Source organism: Heptranchias perlo, chromosome 7 (assembly GCF_035084215.1).
Source record: "Heptranchias perlo isolate sHepPer1 chromosome 7, sHepPer1.hap1, whole genome shotgun sequence".
In the NCBI taxonomy this organism is placed as follows: domain Eukaryota; kingdom Metazoa; phylum Chordata; class Chondrichthyes; order Hexanchiformes; family Hexanchidae; genus Heptranchias; species Heptranchias perlo.
The window spans coordinates 41393714-41419761 of NC_090331.1; the positions used below are offsets into that span (position 1 = coordinate 41393714).

Here is a 26048-nt window from a genome sequence, read left to right on the forward strand (position 1 = left end):
CTACTACTGCCTCTGGCAGCTCGTTCCAGACACTCACCACCCTTTGAAAAAATTGCCCCTCTGGACCCTTTTGTATCTCTCCCCTCTCACCTTAAATCTATGCCCCCTCGTTATAGACTCCCCTACCTTTGGGAAAAGATTTTGACTATCTACATTATCTATGCCCCTCATTATTTTATAGACTTCTATAAGATCACCCCTAAACCTCCTACTCTCCAGGGAAAAAAGTCTCAGTCTATCCAACCTCTCCCTATAAGTCAAACCATCAAGTCCCGGTAGCATCCTAGTAAATCTTTTCTGCACTCTTTCTAGTTTAATAATATCCTTTCTATAATAGGGTGACCAGAACTGTACACAGTATTCCAAGTGTGGCCTTACTAATGTCTTGTACAACTTCAACAAGGCATCCCAACTCCTGTATTCAATGTTCTGACCAATGAAACCAAGCATGCTGAATGCCTTCTTCACCACCCTATCCACCCGTGATTCCACTTTCAAGGAGCTATGAACCTGTACTCCTAGATCTCTTTGTTCTATAACTCTCCCCAACGCCCTACCATTAACGGAGTAGGTCCTGGCCCGATTCGATCTACCAAAATGCATCACCTCACATTTATCTAAATTAAACTCCATCTGCCATTCATCGGCCCACTGGCCCAATTTATCAAGATCCTGTTGCAATCCTAGATAACCTTCTTCACTGTCCACAATGCCACCAATCTTGGTGTCATCTGCAAACTCACTAACCATGCCTCCTAAATTCTCATCCAAATCATTGATATAAATAACAAATAACAGCGGACCCAGCACCGATCCCTGAGGCACACCGCTGGTCACAGGCCTCCAGTTTGAAAAACAACCCTCTACAACCACCCTCTGTCTTCTGTCGTCAATCCAATTTTGTATCCAATTGGCTACCTCACCTTGGATCCCGTGAGATTTAACCTTATGTAACAACCTACCATGCGGTACCTTTCAAAGGCTTTGCTAAAGTCCATGTAGACCACGTCTACTGCACAGCCCTCGTCTATCTTCTTGGTTACCCCTTCAAAAAACTCAATCAAATTCGTGAGACATGATTTTCCACTCACAAAACCATGCTGACTGTTCCTAATCAGTCCCTGCCTCTCCAAATGCCTGTAGATCCTGTCTCTCAGAATACCTTCTAACAACTTACCCACTACAGATGTCAGGCTCACCGGTCTGTAGTTCCCAGGCTTTTCCCTGCCGTCCTTCTTAAACAAAGGCACAACATTTGCTACCCTCCAATCTTCAGGCACCTCACCTGTAGCTGTCGATGATTCAAATATCTCTGCGAGGGGACCCGCAATTTCCTCCCTAACCTCCCATAACATCCTGGGATACATTTCATCAGGTCCCGGAGATTTATCTACCTTGATGCGCGTTAAGACTTCCAGCACCTCCCTCTCTGTAATATGTACACTCCTCAAGACATCACTATTTATTTCCCCAAGTTCCCTAACATCCATGCCTTTCTCAACCGTAAATACCGATGTGAAATATTCATTTAGGATCTCACCCATCTCTTGTGGTTCCGCACATAGATGACCTTGTTGATCCTTAAGAGGCCCTACTCTCTCCCTAGTTACTCTTTTGCCCTTGGTCTTCATTGGTCATTGGCGTTGGTGGACCGGGACCTAATGTAGGCCAGCAAGCACATTGGTCTTCAATATGTTATTTTCTGCCTTTAAAACTGAAGGTAGAATTTGGTGAGACACTACATTCTTCAGTGAGCAATCTACATGATTACGGGTTAATTGTTAAGCTGGGTATTCTATCCGGTACATGGCGGTGAATATGACAACAAATTTTAATTCTGCTTTTGGAACTGCCATTTAGCCATGAACACAAGAGTGACTGTAACAATTGGTTCCCCTCTGAATTTTAGAAATAAGATTGACCCAGATAGTCATTTTCAAAAGTAAAACTTCCCTATAACTAACCGTATGTACCCAAATTATTTTTTGCTTACACCAAATATATCTCAATGGAGATCACCAATGAAAGCAAAATGATAAATCAGAACATATAAGATGTTACAGTAATAATTGTTTTAAGCTCTTTCTTATGTCATTCCTCATTGAAAAGTGATTGGTCGAAAAGTTAACTTAGCAGCACGACTGATGATGACCTATCCTGGAGTGGTTTCCTGTGATGAAGAGACACACTATCATGCCAAGATGCCAACTTCCTACTTTATTGAACTTCCTAAACGAGCTATGAAAGGTGTGCAAAACCCAGGTACAATTTACCAGTACCTGTCCAAAAAACATCAGAAGTAAGTAACAATTTCTGAATTGTAGTGTGAGGGTCCGTAGTCTAAAGAAACTATTTTACTATTCTTATGAGCTTAATTGTCTTCAGAACTGAAAGACTAATGGCTTATGTTCGGTGCTATATAAATATTTAAAAAGTTAAATGGAAGGATATAAAAATATTTGGAAGAACTGTAAAATATGTATAGAATAAAACTGTCCTGGTTATTTTTTCTCAAGAAATACAATATACTGTTAACAGAAATTTCTACCACAAACCCTGAGAAAAACATTGAAATTATCGATCTTGGTAATAAATCAAGGCACAATACAAAAGTTTTACACTGATTTGTAAATACTGAAATTATGTTGTCAGTTCTAGACAACTCTGAACCAGACTGTCGGCGTCCTATTTGACTCTGAGCTAAGTATCAGACCCCATATCATCTCCACTACCAAGACCGCTTACTTCCACCTCTAATATCGCCCGTCTCCGCCCCTGCCTCAGCCCATCAGCTGCCGAAACCACCATCCATGCTTTTGTTACCTCCAGATTCGACTATTCCAATGTTCTCCTGGCCAGCCTCCCATCTTCCACTCTCCGTAAACTTCAGCTCATCCAAAACTCTGCTGCCCATATCCTAACTCACACCAAGTCCCATTCTCCCATCACCCCTGTGCTTGCTGGCCTACATTAGTTCCCGGTCCACCAACGCCTCGATTTTAAAATTCTCATCCTCATGTTGGAATCCCTCCTTGGCTTCGCCCCACCCTATCTCTGTAACCTCCTCCAGCCCTACAACCCACTGAAAACTCTGCGTTCCTCCAACTCTGGCTTCTTATGCATCCCCCACTCCCTTCTTCCCACCATTGGCCGCCATGCCTTCAGTTGTCTAGGCTCTAAACTCTGGAATTCTTTTCCTAAGTTACTCTGCATCTCCGCTTATTTCTCATCCTATAAGACCCTCCTTAAAACCTACCTCTTTGACTAAGCTTTTAGTCATCTGTCCTAATATCTCCTTGTTTGGCTTGGTGCCAGGCCCTCACATGTTCGAGCACCCAGAAGTCACCAGCCATAAGCATCTCAAGTGTCTAAAGCATGAGCAAGTTTCCACCAGCTTTCTGATAAGAAAGGGACCATGGGTTGACACTTGGGTGAGAAATGGAGAAGGCAGTTGTTGTGTTTGGCATTAAATTCATCACCTTAATCACATTTGGCACTTTGGTCTGCAGTGTGATTTTTATAGCAGCTTTTGATGTGCATTGCCAGTATGTCTTTGTTGACTGAATGGTTTCAATGTTCTTTAATGTAGGACATAATAACATAAGAAATAGGAGTAGGTGTAAGCTGTACGGCCCCTCGAGCCTGCTCTGCCATTCAATGAGATCATGGCTGATCTTCAACCTCAACTCCACTTTCCTGCCCGGTCCCCATATCCCTTGATTCCCCTAGAGTCCAAAAATCTATCTATCTTAACCATTCAATATACTCAACAACTCAGCATCCACAAACCTCTGGGGTAGAGAATTACAAAGATTCACAACCCTCTGAGTGAAGAAATTCCTCCTCATCTCAGTCTTAAATGGCCGACCCCTAATCCTGCAACTATAAAGGGAGCGGTGAAGGTTGTAACAAGGACTGTTAATGCAGAGGGGCTTTGTGTAAGTTTTCATGGCAGGGGAATCAGCTGGTCACCGGAATTGCTCAGCAATTGACTTATTCCTCACATCTCTTGCTGCAAGGCCTGGTCTTCCTCATCTGACAAGAATTCCAGCTGCTGCTGTGTCTTCTCCTAATACAGGCCTCTCTGTCTGTGTAAGACTCTTTGTGGGCCATATTGTAGGGAGCCCCCGGACCTGTCTAGACATGCTGTGCTCAATTATGATCCTAATGATCCCATAGCTTTGATTATACATGAGATATCCAGGCATGGTAGGGTTGCAGATGGTGTAATGAGTCACAAATGGAGGGGTTTTCCCTTGTGCCCCCATAGCCGACCTGTCACATTCCTGGCAGGGTTGAATATTGGGGGGATGGTTGAGTGTCATTGGAGAAAACCATCATTACAGCTGCATGGGTACCTTGCACAAACTTGCATTATCCTATTTCTGTGATCTGAGATGTGCTGCACATTACTGGAGTGGTAGCCCATCTTGTTCACGAAGACTGTTGGCTGGTGTTATGGTGCCCTGATGGAAACATATGTGTAAACAATGATACCCAGGAACGATGCAAGGGAATTCAGCCACTCCTACAAGTCTCTGAGCTTTCCCTGTTGACTGTTAACATCAATGGACAAACTGATATACTGGTTAGCCTTGGCAAACAGGGCATTGGTGACTTGCTTAATGCAGCTATGTACTGCAGACTGGGATATGCGGGAGATGTCATCTATAGCAGGTTTGAAGGAGCCAGTGGCAAAGAAGTTAAGGGCTGTGGTGATTATGACAGCCACTGGAAAAGCATCATCCCCTGGTCCAGTGGGCAGCAGGTCTGCAGAGGTCTGCAACAACCTGCCTAGTGAGGCATAGCCACCTGATTCACTGCTCTTCAGATAGATCCAAGAAACTGACTCCTGGCCTGTATGTCCTGTGTGATGGATATGGCCTGCCACAAGCAGCCCCCTTCACCTGCTGTCTTCTAATAGGCCCAGCTGCTGCTCGTGTTGGTTGCTGAGGCTGCTGCTACTCTTGCTCTACCTCTTTCTCCATCGAAATCAAATTGGTAAAAATTGCAGCCATGATAAGCTGATAGAGTTTACTAAGAGTAAGATTAATGGTGAGAAAGATGCAATCTCAGAGCTGCAAACTCTCCTGGCAATCCAAACAGCACAATGGCACACAGATCCTATCATCCACTTACCTGTAGCTTTAAATGGCTCTGAGAGACCAATCCCACTAGGTTTTACTGACAGGTTGGGTGCTGGCCAAGACTTCTGTGATTTTGAGTTAAAATGACATCAAGGATGGAATTTCAAAACTTTTCTTAATACATAAAAACCTAGGTATTTTATTAGATTGGGAATGTTGTTTTCTTTCCCATTCATGATCAGGCTTTGTTCGCATTCTAGATAGTGATTTGTTCTGAGGTTGTGAGTTTAAACTCCACCATGGCAAGTTGTGAAATTGAATTCAATAAATATGAAAATACCATGAAATTAACTGGTTCACTAATGTCATTCAGGAAAGAGAACCTGCCATGCCAGAAAGCACCTCCCCTTTAAGAGGTGCTGTATACCTTTAAGTGGTGTAATAAACGGTGGATATACGACCCTCCTCCTCATTTGGCGTGCAGCAAATGAGTAACGCGGGCTGCGTTATTATAATCAGAAGGCAGCACAGACATTATGTGCTTTTTGAATCAATATTAACGGGCACGTTCAGTGCGCACCCTGCGCTCGTTTCCGGGCGCGATCGAATTTTTAGATCTCGCTATGCTAATTTTTCAATTGACGTGTAGCTCAAAGGTTATATTTTAATACTAACAATAGACCAGTTTAGAGATCATATCTGTACTTTTCCTCAGAATACTTGGGAAACCTCGAATTTCTGTTGAAAAAGAAGAAGATTATCCTCTTTTAGGTGAGTTTACATTAATCAAATTGCATCACCATAGATATGCCATATATGTGACCACATAATGCATTTAGATATTGACTTTTAGGTTATTACTGAGTGTTTAATGGAGAAATAAATTGTTGTAATATTTGTTGTATTTACATTCAAATAACAAACTTTTTTTTCAAAGTTTTCTTGTTTTTATTTATACCGAGCTGCTTGATCTATTGTTATTTCAGACGTACAACCAACTTATATCGAAACATGAATAAAAGATTTTATGTGAATATTTCTCCAGCTGAAGTATATACTGCAGCCTTGTGATGTAGGAAAGATATTAATGTACAATAACAGAGCAAATTTGCAAATGCATTGACATGCTTAGACAATAATTTAACGGATATTCTTCATCCAGCTGACTTTACATGTTGTTGATGGCAGTGTCGATTACAGTATCTTAAAGGGAAAGCTATTCTTGTTGTTTTAATGTTAATAATAAATCCTACATATTTCAAGTCTTCCCCAGCACTGGAGCAAAATGTTTAACATCATCACTTGTGGGAATTTTTAGAGTCCCTAAGAATCAATAGATTCCATTAAATATCGTTGCAAATAAACAGGAGAAAAAGTGGGATAATCCTGGAATATCAAATTGCAAAATGTATTGACATCAGCATCTAGCAATGTTTTGTAACTAGCCTGGGGATAAAGTATTGACAGTTATATAATATGAAAAATAATTAAGGTCTGATTTTTCGAATGCACACTTCCAGTGCTGAGCCTCACCCACCGGTAACACATATTGAGAAATTGCGAGTGGTCTTCCCACATTTCTCTGTCAATTAAAGTTAGGAAAATTAATGAAAGGAAAGTCATGGATAATGCATCTGTGATTCCCGATATGCTCTTCCAGTAGGCAAGGTTCTGCAGCAGGAGCACACATTCAGAAAATTAGTTGTTTAATCCTTAAAGTCCCTGTGGTAAATTTCTGCAGAGTTCTTCCGATATCCCGCCATAATTTCAGAAGCGGTTGTTTACAGTTCTTCTGTGGATTCTGTCGATCTTACACTAAAGTTACAGCTGTTTATCAGGATAAGCCCTGCAGAAATTCCAGGTGACTGTTTCTACATTGATCGTATTAGTTGAAAGCAGTTCTATTTTATTTTGCTAGTAATAGTCTACAGGCTTTGTGTTACCCATACTGTAGGACATCCTCAGAGTCATCTGATTTATTCTATCACTGAGCAGATATGTGCACCTGCTCACATCAATGTTTGGTTAGTATTTGGGAAGGTGGTTATATTTATGGATAACCATGTTTTTCCAAAAGCTAGCCTTGCAGTTGGTTGTCTTCAAATAATTAGGGAACAAATGGCTGATTCAAGAGGAATGAGTTGTACGTTGATCTTGGGTACTTGTAAGTCATCTGGAGGATCTCGTTCTATGGATCACTGGTTACCTGTATGTTGAGGGAACGAAAGCCCCGATGGTTGACTTATGCCATCTTACTGACTGATGCTCGTTTATCCATATGTGTACAGTCAAAAATACAGCCAAAATGTCTGCATTCCTGCTGAAATGATAAAACCTGCCAGCCTTCTGGAAAGGTGCATTAATCACTTTCTGAATGTAGGTAGATAGTGCTTTGCTGAAAGCAATAAAATTGTCCCATTGGTTCCTGGATCAATCCTATGAGCCAGAAACTGGTGGCTGCTTTGATTTTAACAGACACTGATACTGGAAATCACTCTAATTCAGATAACAATATTGGATGTGACTGCCTATTGAGCCTGAACCTCTGAAGGAAATACTTATCTAAGTGTCTGACTCATATGAGTAATTGAGGCATAGTTGGTATACTATTTCATGGGATAACTCCTGGTGCTGACTTTTCCCTGCTGTTGTTCTCCCAACTGATGCAACCACTTCTCTCAACACTTTGACTGCCTCAGCGCTATTAGACTGCTTGGCCTAGAAATTCGGTTGTGCAGCCCCCTTTTTTCGGGCGGTAACGGCTTCCTAAACCTCCAGTAGTAGGGGCAAGAAGCACACGCTCATTATGAACCAGAAGTGTGCCACCTGCCATATTGGTAAAGGCCAAAAAATCGGCATGTAGTGCCCATGCTTGACACAGGCGTTAGGCCCTTTGCATATGAAAATAAGGGGCCTGTTTGAAGTCCCCACTGCAAGATTGGTTTGCACTGAGACATCTGGCTGCACTCTAGAAAATCAGGCCGACACACAAGCCTAACAGGTGTTCCTTAAAGAGACCCCCTATTAGGCGCAACCAACAAGGTAAGTTTTTAAAATATACTTACTTGAATTTGGAGCTTGGAGGAGCAGGAGTGCTCCTCCCGACCCCACATTCAAAGAACGAGGGTCACTGTCGGCCACCGCAACTCCCCCCCCATTGCCGCCGCTCCCCTCTCCCGATGGACACCGATTCTCCCCCCCCCCTCCCTTTTATTGCCACTGCTCCCCCCTTGAATGCCACCAATATTCCCCCGCCCGATTGTCACCTCTATCCACCCCCCCTTTCCCGGTCGCCCTCCTTTCTCACTTACCTGAGGGCTGCTGCAACGCCAGCAGTAGCCCGATCTTTCATCGTGCTTTGCAGCTTACTGGCTGCATGGAAATGAAGCCTGAGGCCAAATATCGGGAACTCCTCGGGCCTCACCGCTCAAGCGGAAGGATTGTTTCCTCCGCCCCTGCATGCCCAAAAATTGGGGTGCTCCAATTTCTAGGCCCTTGTCTGACATCAAGTCCTGGATGATTCACAACTTCCTGCAGCTCAACATTGGGGGGACTGAAAGCCTTTGTCTTTAGCCTTGCTGCTGCCTTGCCACAGATTCTGTTGCCATTCCCAGCCATTCTTGCAAACTGAACTAGACTATTTACCACCTTGCTGTCCTCAGTGGAGCTTCAAACTCCACCTTTTATTCATCACTACTTATACTTCCACATCCACAACATTTGCCTACAAAAGGGAATTAGACAAACACTTGAAAGGAAAAAAGTTACAGGGTTTTGGGAAAGAGTAGGGGAATGGGACTAACTGGATTAATTGAATAGCTCTTTCAAAGAGCCGGCACAGGCATGATGGGCCGAATGGCCTCCTCCTATGCTGTGTCTACTATGATACATAAAAACAGTAACTACATTTCAATATCCTGAGGACATGAAAGGTGCAATATAAATGTAAGTTCTTTCATTCTTTAACACTTCATGCCACCATACCTAGCTCTGCTTCTTTGCAGTCTTCATACGTAGAACCATAGAAAAGATACAGCACAGAAGGGGGCCATTCGGCCCATCGTGTCCGCGCTGGCTCAAAGAATAACCAGGTGCCCATTCTAATCCCACCTTCCAGCACCCGGTCCGTAGCCCTGCAGCTTACAGCACTTTAGGTGCAGGTCCAGGTACTTTTTGAAAGAGTTGAGGGTCCCTGCCTCTACCACCAATTCAGGCAGCGAATTCCATACACCCACCACCCTCTGGGTAAAATAGTTTTTCCTCATGTCCCCTCTAATCCTTCCGCCAATCAGCTTAAATCTATGTCCTCTAGTTCTTGAACTCTCCGCTAGGGGAAACAGGTACTTCCTGTCGACTCTAACTGGACCCCTCATAATTTTGTACACCTCAATCAAGTCTCCCCTCAGCCTCCTCTGCTCCAAGGAAAACAACCCCAGCCTATCTAATCTCTGCTCGTAGCTGCAATTTTCAAGCCCTGGCAACGTTCTTGTAAATCTTCTCTGCACTCTCTCCAGAGCAATTACGTCCTTCCTGTAATATGGTGACCAGAACTGCGCACAATACTCCAGCTGTGGCCTTACCTGCGTTTTATACAGTTCCATCATTACATCCCTGCTTTTGTTTTCTATACCTCGGCTAATAACCAAGAGCATTCCGTATACCTTCTTCACAACCTTATCTACCTGTACTGCCACCTTCAGGGACCTGTGCACATGCACTCCAAGGTCTCTCACTTCCTCTACCCCTCTCAATATATTCCCGTTTACTGCATATTCCCTTTTACTGTTTGCCCTCCCTAAGTGCATTACCTCACACTTCTCTGGGTTGAACTCCATTTTCCACTTTTTCGCCCACTCCACCAACCCATTGATGTCCTCTTGGAGTCTACAGCTATCCTCTTCACTATCCACTACACGGCCAATTTTTGTGTCATCTGCAAATTTGCCAGTCATGCCCCCTACACTCGAGTCCAAATCATTGATATATACCACAAACAGCAAGGGACCCAACACTGAGCCCTGTGGCACACCACTGAAAACGGATTTCCATTCGCAAAGACATCCATCGACTTTTACCCTTTGTTTCCTGTTACTGAGCCAATTTTGGACCCACTTTGCCACATTTCCCTGTATCCCATGGGCTTTTACCTTTCTGACCAGTCTGCCATATGGGACCTTGTCAAATGCCTTACTAAAATCTATTTAGACAACATCCACTGCACTACCCTCATCAATCCTCCTTGTCACTTCCTCAAAGAATTCAATCAGATTTGTAAGGCATGACCTTCCCTGAACAAATCCATGCTGACTGTCCCTGATTAAACCAAGTGACAGTTTATCCTATCTCTCAGTATTGATTCTAATAGTTTGCCCACCACCAAGGTAAGACTGACCGGCCTATAATTCTTCGGCCTTTCCCTCGTACCCTTTTTAAACAATGACACTACGTTTGCAGTCTCCCAATCCTCTGGTACCTCCCATGTATCGAGTGAGGATTGGAAAATGATCCTCAGAGCATCTGCTATTTCCTCCCTGGCTTCCTTCAATAGCCTAAGAAACAATCCATCTGGCCCTGGTGACTTATCAACTTTCAAGGATTCCAGTCCCTCTAGTACTTCCTCTCTCCTGTTTACCTTATCCAATATTTCACACCTCTCCTCTTTAACTACTACGTTCGGATCATCCCTTTCCTTTGTGAATACGAAGACAAAATATTCATTTAAACCCCTACCCACATTCTCTGCTTCTACACACAAGTTATCCTAATCATCCCTGATAGGTCCCACCTTTTCCTTAGCCATCCTCTTGTTCTTAATGTACTGATAAAACATCTTTGGGTTTTCTTTAATCTTACTCGCTATTATTTTTTGATGCCCTCTCTTTGCTTTCCTTATTTCCTTTTTTACGTCATCCCTGTACTTTCTATACTCCTCTAGGCTTTCTGCAGTATTTAGTTTTCTGTGAGAGTCATAAGCTTTCTTTTTCTGCTTTATCTTGCCCCGTATATTTCTAGACAACCAGCGGGCGCTAAATTTGGCAGTGCCACCCTTTTTCTTTGAGGGGATGTGTCTGCATTGTACCTTTAGAATTTCATTTTTAGTGCCTCCCACTGGCTTGCCACTGATTTCTCCTCAAGTAGTTGTGTCCAGTCCACTTCTGCCAAATCACCTCGTAGTTCTGTAAAATTTGCCTTCCCCCCCAATTTAAAATGTTTACTCCTGATTTAACTCTGTCCTTTTCCATAATAATGCTAAAACTAACTGAATTGTGGTCACTATCCCCAATATGGTCACCCAATGTCACTTCACCCACTTGCCCATCTTCATTTCCCAGGACTAAATCTAGAATTGCATCCCTTCTTGTTGGGCTTGTCATGTACTGGCTAAAAAAGTTCTCCTGGACACTGATCAAGAATTTTGCACCCTCTGTGCCCCTCACACTGTTTGAATCCCAGTTGATGTTAGGGTAGTTGAAGTCCCCTATTATTATTGCCCTCTTATTTTTGCACTCAGAAATTTGCCTACATATTTGTTCTTCTATCTCCCTTTCGCTATTCGGGGATCTATAGTACACTCCTAGTAATATGTCTGCCCCTTTTTTATATCTTAGCTCAACCCATATGGCCTTGATTGATGGTCCATTTAGCATATCATCCCTTCTCACAACTGTAATTGATTCTTTAACCAATAATGCTACCCCCCCTCCTTTTTTATCACCCACTCTATCCTGCCTGAAAACTCTATATCCAGGGATATTGAGCTGCCAATTATCCCCACTTTAAGCCGGGTTTCCATTATAGCAATGATATCATGCTGCCATATGTCTTTCTGTGCCCTTAGTTCATCTGCTTTGTTTGTATTACTCCTTGCATTGAAGTATATACCCCTTAACCTGAACACTATTTAACCTTTGCATCTTTTGCCTTTGAGTCACTAACTACGTCACTAACTGCTTTTCTACTTCCCGTTTCCTAGTCTGAGTTTGTCCTACCTGTACCTGCCCTTTGGTTCCCATCCCCCTGCCAAACTAGTTTAAACCCTCCCCAACAGAACTAGCAAATGCCCCCACAAGGATATTGATCCCGGTTCTGCTTGGGTGCAACCCATCCAGCTTGTACAGGTCCCGCCTTTCCCAGAATCGGTCCCAATGCCTCAGGAATTTAAACCCCTCCCTCCTACACCATCTCTCAAGTCACGCATTCATCTGGTCTATTCTCCTATTTCTGCTCTCGCTTGCACGTGGCACTGGGAGTAATCCTGAGATTACTACCTTAGAGGTCCTGCTTTTTAATTTATTTCCTAACTCCCTATATTCTGCTTGCAGGACCTCATCCCTTTTTTTTACCAATGTCGTTGGTACCGATATGGACCATGACCTCTGGTTGTTCACCCTCCCCCTTCAGAATGTCCTGCAGCTGCTCTGTGACATCCTTGACCCTAGCATCAGGGAGGCAACATACCATCCTGGAGTCACGTCTGCGGCTGCAGAAACGCCTATCTGTTCTCCTTACGATGGAATCCCCTATCACTATTGCTCTCCCATTCTTTTTCTCCCCTCCTGTGCAGCTGAGTCACTCGTGGTCTTGGCTCTTGCTGCATTCCCCTGATAAGCCATCTCCCCCAACAATATCCAAAGCGGAATATCTGTTTGAGAGGGAGATGGCCCCAGGGGACTCCTGCTGTACCTGCCTAGTCCTTTTACTCTGCCTGGCGGTCACCCATTTCCTTTCTGCCTGCGTAATCTTTACCTGCGGTGTGACCACCTCACTGAACGTGCTATCCATGATAATCTCAGCATCGCGGATGCTCCACAGTGAATCCACCCACAGCTCCAGCTCCGAAATGCAGTTAGCCGGTAGCTGCAGCTGGACACTCTTCCTGCACACATGTTCGCCAGGGACACCGGTAGTGTCCATGACTTCCCACATAGCACAGGAGGAGCATATCACGGGTGCAACTCTGCTGCCATGACTTGCCTTAGATTAAGCTCATTAGTTACTCCCTTTAAGGAGTTTACTCCTTTAAATTACTTTTAATTTAGAGAATGTTAACTACACTAGAGACCTTGATTCATTAAAAAACGCTACTTGCTATAACTAAATTAAGTTTAGTTTTTTTTTAAAATGTAGTTTTATGCTATAAGTTACTTAGCCCACAGTCCTAAGAAAAAAGAAAACAGAAGAGATACTTATCACCAATCACCTACCTGCCTTACCTGTGACGTCACACTGCAGTTTTGTTTTGTTGTTGCTGTGACCCGCTCTCCGTACGCTCCTCTCCGCTCTGCTGACTGAACAAATGCACCTCACCCCTTACTGCACCAAATCCCCTCACTCACCAAATTCCCAATTATAGACTCTGTCGAAACCAGACTCCGTCGATTGCTGCTACTCCGTGCTCCCTCACTCTGTGCGTTAGCAAAACCCTTCTGAATTTATGCTAGCTAGAATGCCAAGCACCTGAGTCATGCCTTTGTTACCTCTAGACTTAACTATTACAACCTCGCTGACCTCCCATTCCTCATCCTTCATAAATTCCAACTTGTCCAAAACACTGCCACTCATATCCTGACTGCACAAAGTTTCAATTGCCCACCATCCCCTTCCTCACTAATCTACACTAGTTCCCTGCCTCTCGACATGTTACATTGAAAATCGTCATCCTCATCTATAAATCCTCCGTTGGCCTCATCCCACCGTATCTCTATGACTGCTTCAGTCTTATATCCCCTCCCAAATGCTCCATTTCTCTGCCTCTTGCCTGTTGTACATTCCCCCCTTCCTTTGCCCCATCATTGGTGTACTCCTCTGGTAATACAGATTCAAAGACAATTGCGGTAATATCACATGACAGTCACAGGTGAGGATGGTCATCAGCCTATCCTACTCATCCTTTTTGAAAGAACATACAATCCCCCATCACAGCAACCAACTGTATTTTAAATGAATCTGGGGATTTTGCCTCCACTACCCTATGTAGAAATCCATTTCAAAATTTTGATCAGTCTTTGTGTGAAGAAGAACTTCCTGACATTTGCCCAAAATTGTCTTACACCGGTTTCAACCAGGGCCTCTTTATCCTATCGCCGTAGTGTTCCACATTTATCTTTCTTATACCATTTACTAGACCTCAATTATTCTCCCCCAATCTTCTCTTCCAATGTTTAAGTTCTCATGGCTCCAATAGTGGGTACATTTTAGCCCAAACTACAAGTTCAAGCGGAAAGTTTAAAGTTACCTGGGCCCACTGCCCATCCCACGACCATGCCTGTTCTTTGTTTTCATCAGTGAGCCCTGGAACTTTGCTCAAATTTGGCTTCCCAATTCCTGGACTTCTCTATCATCACAACTACACTACTGCACTGGACTATACTGAACTACACTAAGACTCAGCTGCTGTGACTCTGATCTGCTATTCAGTTGCTTACGTTTTAAGATAACTTTGTCCAGCTTACAGCCATTCCCCACCGCTGCCGTTACCTGCTGAGGTCCTACTGATTTTTCAGCTTTATTTTGCTACAGTGTGGGTCCTGGCCAAAAATTCACACTCCTGGGCTGAAGTCCATTTCTCCGCCACTTCTGAATCTTATGGTGACCTCCAACGTTGCCGTTGTTTTCTGCCATACGATCAATTCTCCATGCCTCCTGGCTCTTCATTTCCACGGAAATACCTCCATCAGTGTGTTCTCTAATTCTCTACTCTTCAAATAGCTTCTGAACTCATGCTCCACACCTGTGTCTGAACCTGGACATCAGTTCATTGATGCTCCAAGCTGATTCCACCCTATCTACATCAACTTTATCCTGCCAAGGGACCTGTGACTTTAACTTTGGACTCCCTCCTATTGTCTCCTCTCTATTCTCTGTTTATTACCAGGACTTATCTATCCTAATCTTGCTATGTAACCATGCCTATGTAACTTGAGTTTCCCTGTGTCCATTCACGTGTGCGTTTTGGCTGCCGCTCTGGACCCGAGCCCATTGCTTCAATTCTCCTTTTATCTTCTTTTCTTTTTACCCCTCCTAGGCCCCTCTCTCCTGTCATCATGCCTCCTTTCATTTCTGCCCCCCCCCGAATCCATACCCTTCACTACGTCTCAACTTTCCTATTCGCCTGTCGCTGTTGCAGGTTTGATTCCCTCGTGGATAAGCCTACAACTTCTCTCTGTGCCTCTCTTGGCATCCTTTGAAGGGCCCATCGAGACACTCATCACTGCTTCTTACGAGCAGCCACCCCAACTGCCCCATCCTATTCTCTCACCAACCTTCCTGCCTGCACCTGCTGGGGACTAATCTTGCCAACCTCCTTCCCGTCCCATTCAGCCCTCACAGCGCTGACCCTGTAGAGTCTGCCAACGGATCAGCTGACATTTTCCCTCTCCGCATCTCCCTCCAGAATGTCTGTTCACTTCTGGACAAGGCCTTTGCCACCCATGAGCTTATTGTGGATGATTATATCAACATCATGGCCTTGACGGAAACCTTAATGAAGCCTCCCAGCCTGGCTATACCTTTCACCACTTGCCCTGCCCAAACCGTCATGGTGGCGGTGTGACCCTTATCACCAAATCACACCTTGATCTGTCCCCTTACTCCTCTGGCACCTCTTCCTTTGAGCATCTCACCTTGTTCCAGCCCTCTTGCCTCTCCTTTAAAATCTTTGTTCTCCACCGCCCACCCAGGTACCATGCCAAGTTTCTCACTGAGATATTTTCACTGCTTTCCTCCCTCAGCTTCTACAGCAATCCTTGGTGATTTCAAATTACATCTCAACTCACCATGCCCTCTGTCCTCTGAGTTCACTGCCCTCCTATCCTCCCTTAACCCCTATAAACTCGCCTAACCATATTCACGGCCACCCCCTCGACCTTGCCATCTCAGGCTCTCATCGTGTCAATCACAGATAAAGCCATCTCCGATCACTTCCGTGTATCCCTTTCCATTCACATTCCCCTTCCACCTCCCAACCACACTTCCTTCTGTGTCCACCCCTGGAAAAAACTCTCCCCCAAGTCACTTACAACGGCACTTTCAAATTCTCAACTGTCTATTCTTTGGGCCTCCATTTACCACAACATTTCTGCAGCTACTGATTTGCTCAATCACACCCTCACCTCCATCTTTGATGCCCTTGGCCCCTTGTCCAGCAGAAGCAGACTTGAATGTTTATGCCGGACAACTGGTTTAGCCATTCATTGCCAGATCTGGCTCGACCACATAAAGCACTGTCGGGTTCTGCTTTCCTCTGCTCACTATTCCAAGATCACCCTAGAATGCAAAGATAAACCCCGGCTTCTTTGCTCCACTACAAACCGTCTTCTCAAACCCCTCTCCCGTCCCCTCCATCTTCACCTCCAACAACAAGTGCGAGGAGCTCATGGACTTCTTTGTCACTAAGATTAAGACTATCCATTCAGCTGCCTCTGCTGCTTCCCTCCCTTCCCCTAGCCCACCAAGCCAAACTTCCCTCAAGGATCTCCCCCTGCCCTAGCACTGAACTTGCATCTTTCTCTAGTTTCTCTCATATCTCCCCTCATGCCGTCTCCGAGCTCATCTTGTTCATGAGACCCACCCCCTGCTCCCTCGACCCTATTCCCATCAAACTGCTGACCACCCAACTTCCCATCCTGGCCCCCATGCTAGCTGATGTTGTTAACGGTTCCCTCTCTCCAGGTACTGTTCCCCTCCCCTTCAAATATGCTTGTAAACAATTTTACAACACCAAGTTATAGTCCAGCAATTTTATTTGAAATTCACAAGCTTTCGGAGGCTTCCTCCTTCCTCAGGTGAATGTGGAAATCACCCCCTCCTCAAAAAACCCACCCTTGACCCCTCTTTCTTTGCAAGCTACTGCCCCATCACCAACCTCCCTTTTCTCTCCCAAGTCCTTGAACGTGTTGTTGCCTCTCAAATCCGTGCCCATCTTTCCTGCAACTCCATGTTTGAACCCCTCCAATCAGGTTTTCGCCCCTGCCACAGTACTGAAATGGCCCTTATCAAAGTCACAAAGTACATGCTATGTGACTGTGACAATGGTAAATTATCCCTCTTCATCCTTCTGTACGTGCCTGCAGTCCTTGACATGATTGACCACACCATGCACCTCCACACCTCTCCTCCATGTCCAGCTGGGTGGGACTGCACTCGTCTGGTTCCATTCTTATCTATCCAGGCATAGCCAGAAAATCTCCTGCAATGGCTTCTATTCCCATTCCCACATCGTTACTTCTGGAGTTGCCCAAGGATCTATCCTCGGGCCCCTCCTATTTCTTATCTACATGCTGTCCTTCGGCAATATCATCCGAAAACACAACGTAAGGTTCCACATGCACACTGATGACGCCCAGCTCTATCTCACCACCACCTCTGTCAATCCCTCCACTGCCTCTAATTTGACACGCTGCTTCCCCGACATCCAGTATTCGATGAGCAGAAGTTTGCTCCAATTAAATATTGTGAAGACCAAAATCATTGTCTTTGGTCCCCGCCACAAACAACGTTCCATGTCCACCAACTATGTCCCCCTCCCTGGCTACTGTCTGAGGCTGAACCGGACAGTTTCCAACCTCAGCATCCTATTTTACCCTGAGCTGAGCTTCCAACCCCATATCGTCTCCATCACCAAGACCGCCTACTTCCACCTCTGTAATATCGCCCGTTTCTGCCTCAACTCATCTGCTACTGAAACCCTCATTCAAGCCGTTGTTACCCTAGACTCGATCATTCCAATGCTCTCCTGACCGGCCTCCCACCTTTTCACCCTCTGTAAACTTGAGCTCATCCAAAACTCTGCTGCTCGTATCCTAACTCGCACCAAGTCCCATTCACCCATCACCTCTGTGCTTGCTGACATTGATTCCTGATCCGGCAGTGCCTCGATTTTAAAATTCTCATCCTTGTTTTCAAATCCCTCCATGGCCTCACCCCTCTCTTTCTCTGTAAGCTCCTCCAGCCCTACATTCCTTCAACATCTCTGCGCTCCTCCAATTCTGGCCTCTTGTGCATCCCCGATTTTAATCGCTCCACCATTGGCAGCTGTACCTTCATCTGCCTAGCCCCTAAGCTCTGGAATTCCCTCCCTAAACCTTTCAGTCACTCTACTTCTCCCTGCTCATTTAAGATGCTCCTTAAAACCTACCTCACCTGTCCTAATATCTCCTTATATGGCTCGGTGCCAAATTTTGTTTGATAACACTCCTATGAGGATGTTTTACTACATTAAAGGCACTATATAAATGCAAATTGTATTTCAAGGTTGAAAAGCTCAAGCTTTTCCAGTCTTTCCTCATAACTCAGTCCTCTGAAGCTAAGGATTCTTCTCTACACCATCTCCAGGGCTTGAATGGCACTCTTGTGGTGGCGTAAATGCTGACTCATACTCTGAGATGGTGCTTTACGTAATTTAATTGGATTCACGGAGAAATAGTTGGCTCAATTTGTATCTTTATTTTCTTCAACTTTGTTGAATTAAATATATATTGAAAAATGTTAACACCAACAAAAGGGAGGTTATTGCCAGTCTATCATTTTCCCTATGACATTAAGTTGGTGTTAAAACGTTATCCGCCAGGAATTTCCTCGAGTTTCTTCCACTCTACTGCCGTAACTTTGGCGGAAACACTGTTAATGCACAAAAACAGGGTTTCTGCCGAATTTCCATCAAATTAATGGTGGTGGAGTGGGAGAGGTCCTAAGGAAATTCCTGGCAATGGTCACTTAGAAAATAGGAAGAATTCATTTCCAGTTTTTACCTCAGGCTTAGAGAAGAGTCTGGGTTGATTTGTTTTGACAAACAAAAATCTTTTACATTTTTTAAGGCCGTGATAAGGAGATGAAGATTTTCGGCAAGGCCCTGAAAAAATTTATTGCAGCAAAGGCCTATCAATCCATTGACTGTTGCCAGGTGATTATGTATGAGGGGACAGTTGGGTATGGAAAAAGCAAACTGCTAGCTGAAATCATCCGCACTTCACAAGCAGAAAACTTGAGGTTTGTGTTTCAATTACAGTTTTTCATTACAAATATTTGAAATGAGCTTTAGTCCAATTTGTATTAAATATTAAATGGATAGTTTATTCATATCTGCTAAAGAACATACCAGAAATTATTATATGTGGCCAAATTGTTTTACAAGAACGAAACTGAGTATTTTTACCACATTAGATGTCTATGGTGCCATGTGTTGGTGCCCCAATATGTTGTCCCAGCAAATAGCCAACGTATTAGCTTTTTACTAACAGTAATTGGAAATTTGGACTACTTTTGCAGTCTGGTTCATGACAATCACAGCGTCAGGAACCAGAAGTGGACGATGAACATCAGGCCTGTATTTAAAATGTAATATAAGAACATAAGAAATAGGAGCAGGAGTAGGCCAATCGGCCCCTCGAGCCTGCTCCGCCATTCAATAAGATCATGGCTGATCTGATCCTAACCTCAAATCTAAATTCATGTCCAATTTCCTGCCCGCTCCCCGTAACCCCTAATTCCCTTTACTTCTAGGAAACTGTCTATTTCTGTGTTAAATTTATTTAATGATGTAGCTTCCACAGCTTCCTGGGGCAGCAAATTCCACAGACCTACTACCCTCTGAGTGAAGAAGTTTCTCCTCATCTCAGTTTTGAAAGAGCAGCCCCTTATTCTAAGATTATGCCCCCTAGTTCTAGTTTCACCCATCCTTGGGAACATCCTTACCGCATCCACCCGATCAAGCCCCTTCACAATCTTATATGTTTCAATAAGATCGCCTCTCATTCTTCTGAACTCCAATGAGTAGAGTCCCAATCTACTCAACCTCTCCTCATATGTCCACCCCCTCGATTAACCGAGTGAACCTTCTTTGTACTGCCTCGAGAGCAAGTATGTCTTTTCTTAAGTATGGACACCAAAACTGTATGCAGTATTCCAGGTGCGGTCTCACCAATACCTTATATAACTGAAGCAATACCTCCCTGTTTTTATATTCTATCCCCCTAGCAATAAAAGCCAACATTCCGTTGGCCTTCTTGATCACCTGCTGCACCTGCATACTAACTTTTTGATTTTCTTGCACTAGGACCCCCAGATCCCTTTGTACTGCAGCACTTTCCAGTTTCTCGCCATTAAGATAATAACTTGCTCTCTGATTTTTCCTGCCAAAGTGCATAACCTCACATTTTCCAATATTGTATTGCATCTGCCAAATCTCCGCCCACTCACCCAGCCTGTCTATATCCCCTTGTAGGTTTTTTATGTCCTCCTCACTCTCTACTTTCCCTCCCATCTTTGTATCATCTGCAAACTTTGATATGTTACACTTGGTCCCCTCCTCCAAATCGTTAATATAGATTGTAAAGAGTTGGGGACCCAGCACCGACCCCTGCGGAACACCACTGCCTACTGGTTGCCAGTCCGAGAATGAAACATTTATCCCAACTGTCTGCTTCCTGTTAGATAACCAATCCTCCACCCATGCCAGAATATTACCCCCAATCCAGTGATTCTTTATCTTGAGCAATAATCTTTTATGCGGCACCTTGTCGAATGCCTTCTGGAAGTCTAAATACACTACGTCCACTGGCTCCCCTTTATCCACCCTGTACGTTATGTCCTCAAAGAACTCAAGCAAATTTGTCAGATATGACTTCCCCTTCGTAAAGCCATGCTGACTTTGTCCTATTCAATTATGTTTATCCAAATGTTCCGCTACTGTCTCCTTAATAATAGACTCCAAAATTTTACCCACCACAGATGTTAGGCTAACTGGTCTATAATTTCCAGCCTTCTGCCTACTACCCTTTTTAAATATCTGTGTCAAGCTTTGGCACAAGTTGGAAGATGGTTCAGTATTCATTTTATAGAATTTTTTTATAATAGAACCTTACCATTAAATAACATCATGTATATGTCAACAGCAGAACCATTACCAGGACCTGCTGTCTGAGAAAATGGGAGAGGTGCATATGATCTGAAGTTGTTGGATTCATTGTTGAGGCTGGAAGTTTGTAAAGTGCTTAATTGAAAGGTGAGGTACTGTTCCTCAAGCTTGCCAAGGACATAGAGGTCAGAGTGGGAGTGAATTAAAGTGGCAAGCGGCCGCATTGTGAGCAGCGAATACAGTAACTGCTGCTCACGATGCGGTCTCCTCTACGTTAGGGTGACCAAACTCAGATTGGGTGATTGCTTTGCTGAACATCTCCGTTCAGTCCGCAAGCGTGACCCTGAGCTTCTGGTTGCGTGCCATTTTAATTCTCCATCCCACTCCCACTCTGACCTCTCTGTCCTTGGCCTCCTACATTCAACGCAAGCTCGAGGAACAGCACCTCATCTTGCAATTAGGCGCTTTACAAACTTCCGGCCTCTACAGTGAATTCAACAACTTCAGATCATATCCACTGCTCCCATTTTCTCGGATAGCTGGTGCTGGTAATGGTTCTGCTGTTGCCATTTACACCTCCTCTGGGACCCATCTTTTGTTTTTTTATTGTCCCATTACCACCCCCTTTTGCCTTGCACAGTCATCCTTTTTGTCATTTAATCACTCCTGCCCTCCACCCTATCACTTTTTTTAGTTCATCCCCCTCCATATTTTTCCCTGGCTCTGTACTTGCATACAAACTATTAAATCTCTAACTTCTTCCAGTTCAGTGCTGGAAATACTCAGCAAGTCAGGCAGCACCTGTGGAGAAAGAAGCATAGTTAACGTTTCAGGTCGATGACCTTTCATCGGAACTGGAAGAAGTGAAAGACTTAACAGTTTTTAAGCAAGTGTAGAGCCAGGCAAAGTGGAGTGGGGGGGGGGGGTGGAGGAAGGGGAGGGGAGGAAAGAACAAAAGGATAGGTCTTTGGATGGAGGGCAGGAGTGATTAAATGACAAAAGGGATGCTGGTGCAAGGCAAGGAGGGTGGTAATGGGACAAGCAAAGAAACAAAAGATGGGTCTAGAGGAGCTGTAAATGGCAACAGCAGAACCATTACTAGTGCCTGCTGTCTGAGAAAATGGGAGCAGTGGTTATAATCTGAAGTTCCTGCTAATGGTTCTGCTGTTTACTATTTCTTCCTCCACAGATGCAGCCTCACTTGCTGAACATTTCCACGATTTTCTGTTTTTATTTCAGATTTCCAGCATCCGCAGTATTTTGCTTTTAATTACAGCTTAGCTTATCTGAAATTCAACAACAAGCATGGAGATAAGTGGTCAAATCCATTTTGTTGTTTTCTCATTGAAACATATAAAATTCTTAGAGGGCTTCACAAGGTAGAAGCTGAGAGGCTGTTTCCCCTGGCTGGAGAGTCTAGAACTAGGGGTCATAGTCTCAAGAGAAGGGGTCGGCCATTTAGGACCGAGATGAAGAAGAATTTCTTCACTCAGAGGTTTGTGAATCTTTGGAATTCTCTACCCCAGAGGGCAGTCGATGCTCAGTCATTGAGTATATTGAGATTGATGGATATTTGGACACTAAGGGAATCAAGGGATATGGGGATAGGGCAGGAAAGTGGAGTTGAGGTAGAAGATCAGCCATGATCTTATTGAATGACGGAGCAGGCTCGAGGGACTGTATGGCCTACTCCTGCTCCTATTTCTTTTGCTCTTATAGCACATTTTAAGAGTTTTCATTTACTGGAACTGAGTGGGGAATGGAGCATCCAGGAACCAGGGCAGAATTTGATGCCTGCCTTGCAAAAAGGCAGGAGGTATCTGTGTTTGTACAGGAATGTGGGATGAGATGGGGATCAACACAAGAGTAGTTTGGCAATAGAAGGAATACATTAAGCCTTTGGCGAGAAGGCTAGAAATACTCTGCATACAGCTAACAATTTAAAGCTTAAAGGATTTAACAAGGATTCTATAGAGGCAGGCTACATGCAGTCTACCTTCCTCCAAGCTACACACTTCAAATCCCACCACAATCTCTCTCCACACTATCTCTGCAATCTTTCCAGCCATATGTCCCAGCTTGCATGCTGTGCTCTTCTGATTCTAGTCTAGTGTCCCCCCTCTCCCCCATCTTGCCTCCAGCTATACTGTTGTGGCAGAGCCTTTCAGCCACCACTCTGGAATTCTCTTCCTATATCCATGTTCTCTTCACTTCTTTCCCAATGTTAAAAAGCCTCCTCAAAACCTACTTTTTTGACTTCTCCTTCAGTCTCATCCCCTAATTTCTTTCCCACTTCCTTCTTGGCACCCTTGTTTGTGAAAAGTGCTATGTAAGAGCAAGCTGTTGTTATTATATTGCAGAGAAGCATGAGAGTTGAGGTAACCCTAATTGTGATGTTGGAGAACACTTCGTTTATCATACAAAGTGAAAACAACAAAATGGATTTGGCCACTTATCTCCATGCCTGTAGTTGAATCTCAGATAAGCTAAGCTGTAAATAGGTACATTATCTTCATGATATCCAATGTTTAAGTCTGTAATCTAAGTCACAATGACAAGTAGTCTCTTTCGATAGCAAGTAAAAAATGAAATGGTTTGAAATTTGTTCTTTCTAACAACATTTTTTTTAAAAAGTATTCCCTGTCCAGTTGGTGCACTGATAGTTCCATGTAATGCCTGTTTATCAACCTATAAGAAAACCTATTTTTGGGAGGGGAGAAAAGAAGAGGACCATGCTGTAATATAGTATGCCTATGTCATAAAAATATTTTGTGGAAAACATGTAATTTTGGCAAAAAGTAATAACAATGCCAATAATCCTCAAAAGAGAACTTGGACTAACTCATTACTACTCAAACTACATATCAAATAGCTGTAGTTCTCTGCATCATAACACTGTATCAGGAAAATCCTGGTCTGCTAATAGCAGTGAGACAAAAAGACATTGGGGGAAAAATTCGATAGGGCCTATTATTGGGCGTAGGTAGCGTGATCCGCCATTAACCCATGCCCAATGGCCCCTTTGCAGAGGTAGGACGAGAACTTTGTCCTGCCTCCTGCCTCAGTACTCACCTGCAAGCTGTGTTCAAATCCAGGCCTTGCATGTCGAATCAATGCAATTCACACTTTCCACCAGCAGGGGGAGCCCTAATCTCTTAAAGGGAAGATGTCTCTTAAAATCTCTTAAAGATAGACAATACATAGAAAATAGGAGCAGGAGTAGGCCATTCGGCCCTTCGAGCCTGCTCCGCCATTCAATATCATAATGGCTGATCCTCTATCTCAATACTATATTCCCGCTCTCTCCCCATATTCCTTGATGCCTTTTGTGTCTAGAAATCTATCTATCTCCTTCTTAAATGTATTCAGTGACTTGGCCTCCACAGCCTTCTGTGGTAGAGAATTCCACAAGTTCACCACCCTCTGAGTGAAGAAATTTCTCCTCATTTCAGTCCTAAATGTCCTACCCCATTGTCCTGAGATGGTGACCCCTCGTTCTGGACACCCAGCCAGGGGAAACATCCTCCCTGCATCTAGTCTGTCTAGCCCTGTCAGAATTTTATACATTTCAATGAGATCCCCTCTAATTCTTCTAAACTCAAGTGAATACAGGCCGAGTTGACCCAATCTCTCCTCATATGATAGTCCTGCCATCCCAGGAATCAGTCTGGTGAACCTTTGCTGCACTCCCTTTATGGCAAGTATATCCTTTCTTAGGTAAGGAGACCAAAACTGCACACAATACTCCAGGTGTGGTCCCACCAAGGCCCTGTATAACTGCAGTAAGACATCCTTGCTGCTGTACTCAAATCCTCTTGCAATGAAGGCCAACATACCATTTACCTTCCTAACTGCTTGCTGCACCTGCATCATCATGTTCATCACATCACCTTCTGCCTCCAATTGGCCTGCCACCCACCCCAAAACTTCCGCCATTGGTTGCCTGACACATCCATCCTCGCAGTGCATCGCCTTCTAAGGCCAATTGGAAAGCGATCAGACTCTTTCTCACCTTACTGGATGACTCTTGACTGTCATTCAAACAGCCTCTTATCCTATCTCTAATTTTCTTTTATAACTAATAAACGGAAATGTTCAAAGAAAATAGAAAAAAAAAACACACACATGCCCCTATGATTTTTCTCCCGTTTTTTTTGCTCGCAGCAGTGTCCTGGAGGTTACTCTTTAATTCCAGGACAATCCTGGAGGGTTGGTGACAATAATATACAGTACGACGGATTATGTGGATCCTTGGGAATGATACTATTGCACTGGGCTGTGAGTTAGCTAAAAATAACAGTCTGCTATGTACATGGAGTCTGAATGGAGATCAGGCATCACACACGTAAAACACAGATGCAGGTCCTGTCCCTATGTTTACACACTGAGTTATGTGAAAATATTGAATAAAGGTTGCACACTACTAAATCCCACATCCTCCAATCTGCACGCCAGACCTCACCAATCTGCCGATCAGAGTTTGTTTCAGGCCTGCAAGAGTATGTGCACCGAGCTTCGCTGATGATGCACTAGAGGCCTTGGTGCAAGAGATGGACAGAAGCAGGGACATCCGCAGTGGAGGGGGGGGGGTGCAAGATGCCCTCCAGACATATGCCCATAAGGCAGTGGAAGACAGTAGAGGATGAGGTAAATGCCAGGTGCATTGCACCGCGAACATGGATGCAGTGTAGGAAGAAGTTAAATGCTTTGACACGAATGGTCAAGGTGAACGAGGTCAATTGTCAAGTGGCGTCTCCTACCAACTGCACCGCTAGCCGCATCCACTGCTCCATGCACTATACCCCCCATCACCCACATATCAACAAACTCTTTCCATCAGTACTCGACTCTTCCAATCAGATGCTTCCTCTCACACTTACACATGACCACTGTTGCAAGCCACCTACCCACAACTCACAGGCCACACACACTGGCAACTATTCAACCATGAGAGGCACATCACCCAGAAACAAGTCATGCTTTCTTGCAGGAGAAGGTGGCATATATCAGAAGGCAGCAAGTGGCAGTGGCATTTAGCCCCTCAAGCCTTTTCCGCTATTCAATGAGATCATGGTGGACCTGTGACTTAACGCCATATACCCGCCTTA

The 26048-nt window shown here is 44.2% G+C and overlaps 1 protein-coding gene across 1 annotated transcript in view; it reads left to right on the forward strand.

The window, feature by feature from the left end:
• LOC137323645 (adenylate cyclase type 10-like) overlaps positions 1-26048 on the forward strand; it is a 129614-nt gene that overhangs the window by 48059 nt on the left and 55507 nt on the right. Inside the window, exons 11-13 of the mRNA XM_067987376.1 lie at positions 2110-2299; positions 5803-5858; positions 18902-19073. Of these exons, the coding sequence (XP_067843477.1) occupies positions 2110-2299; positions 5803-5858; positions 18902-19073 (418 nt within the window). The remainder of the gene's footprint in view (positions 1-2109; positions 2300-5802; positions 5859-18901; positions 19074-26048) is intronic.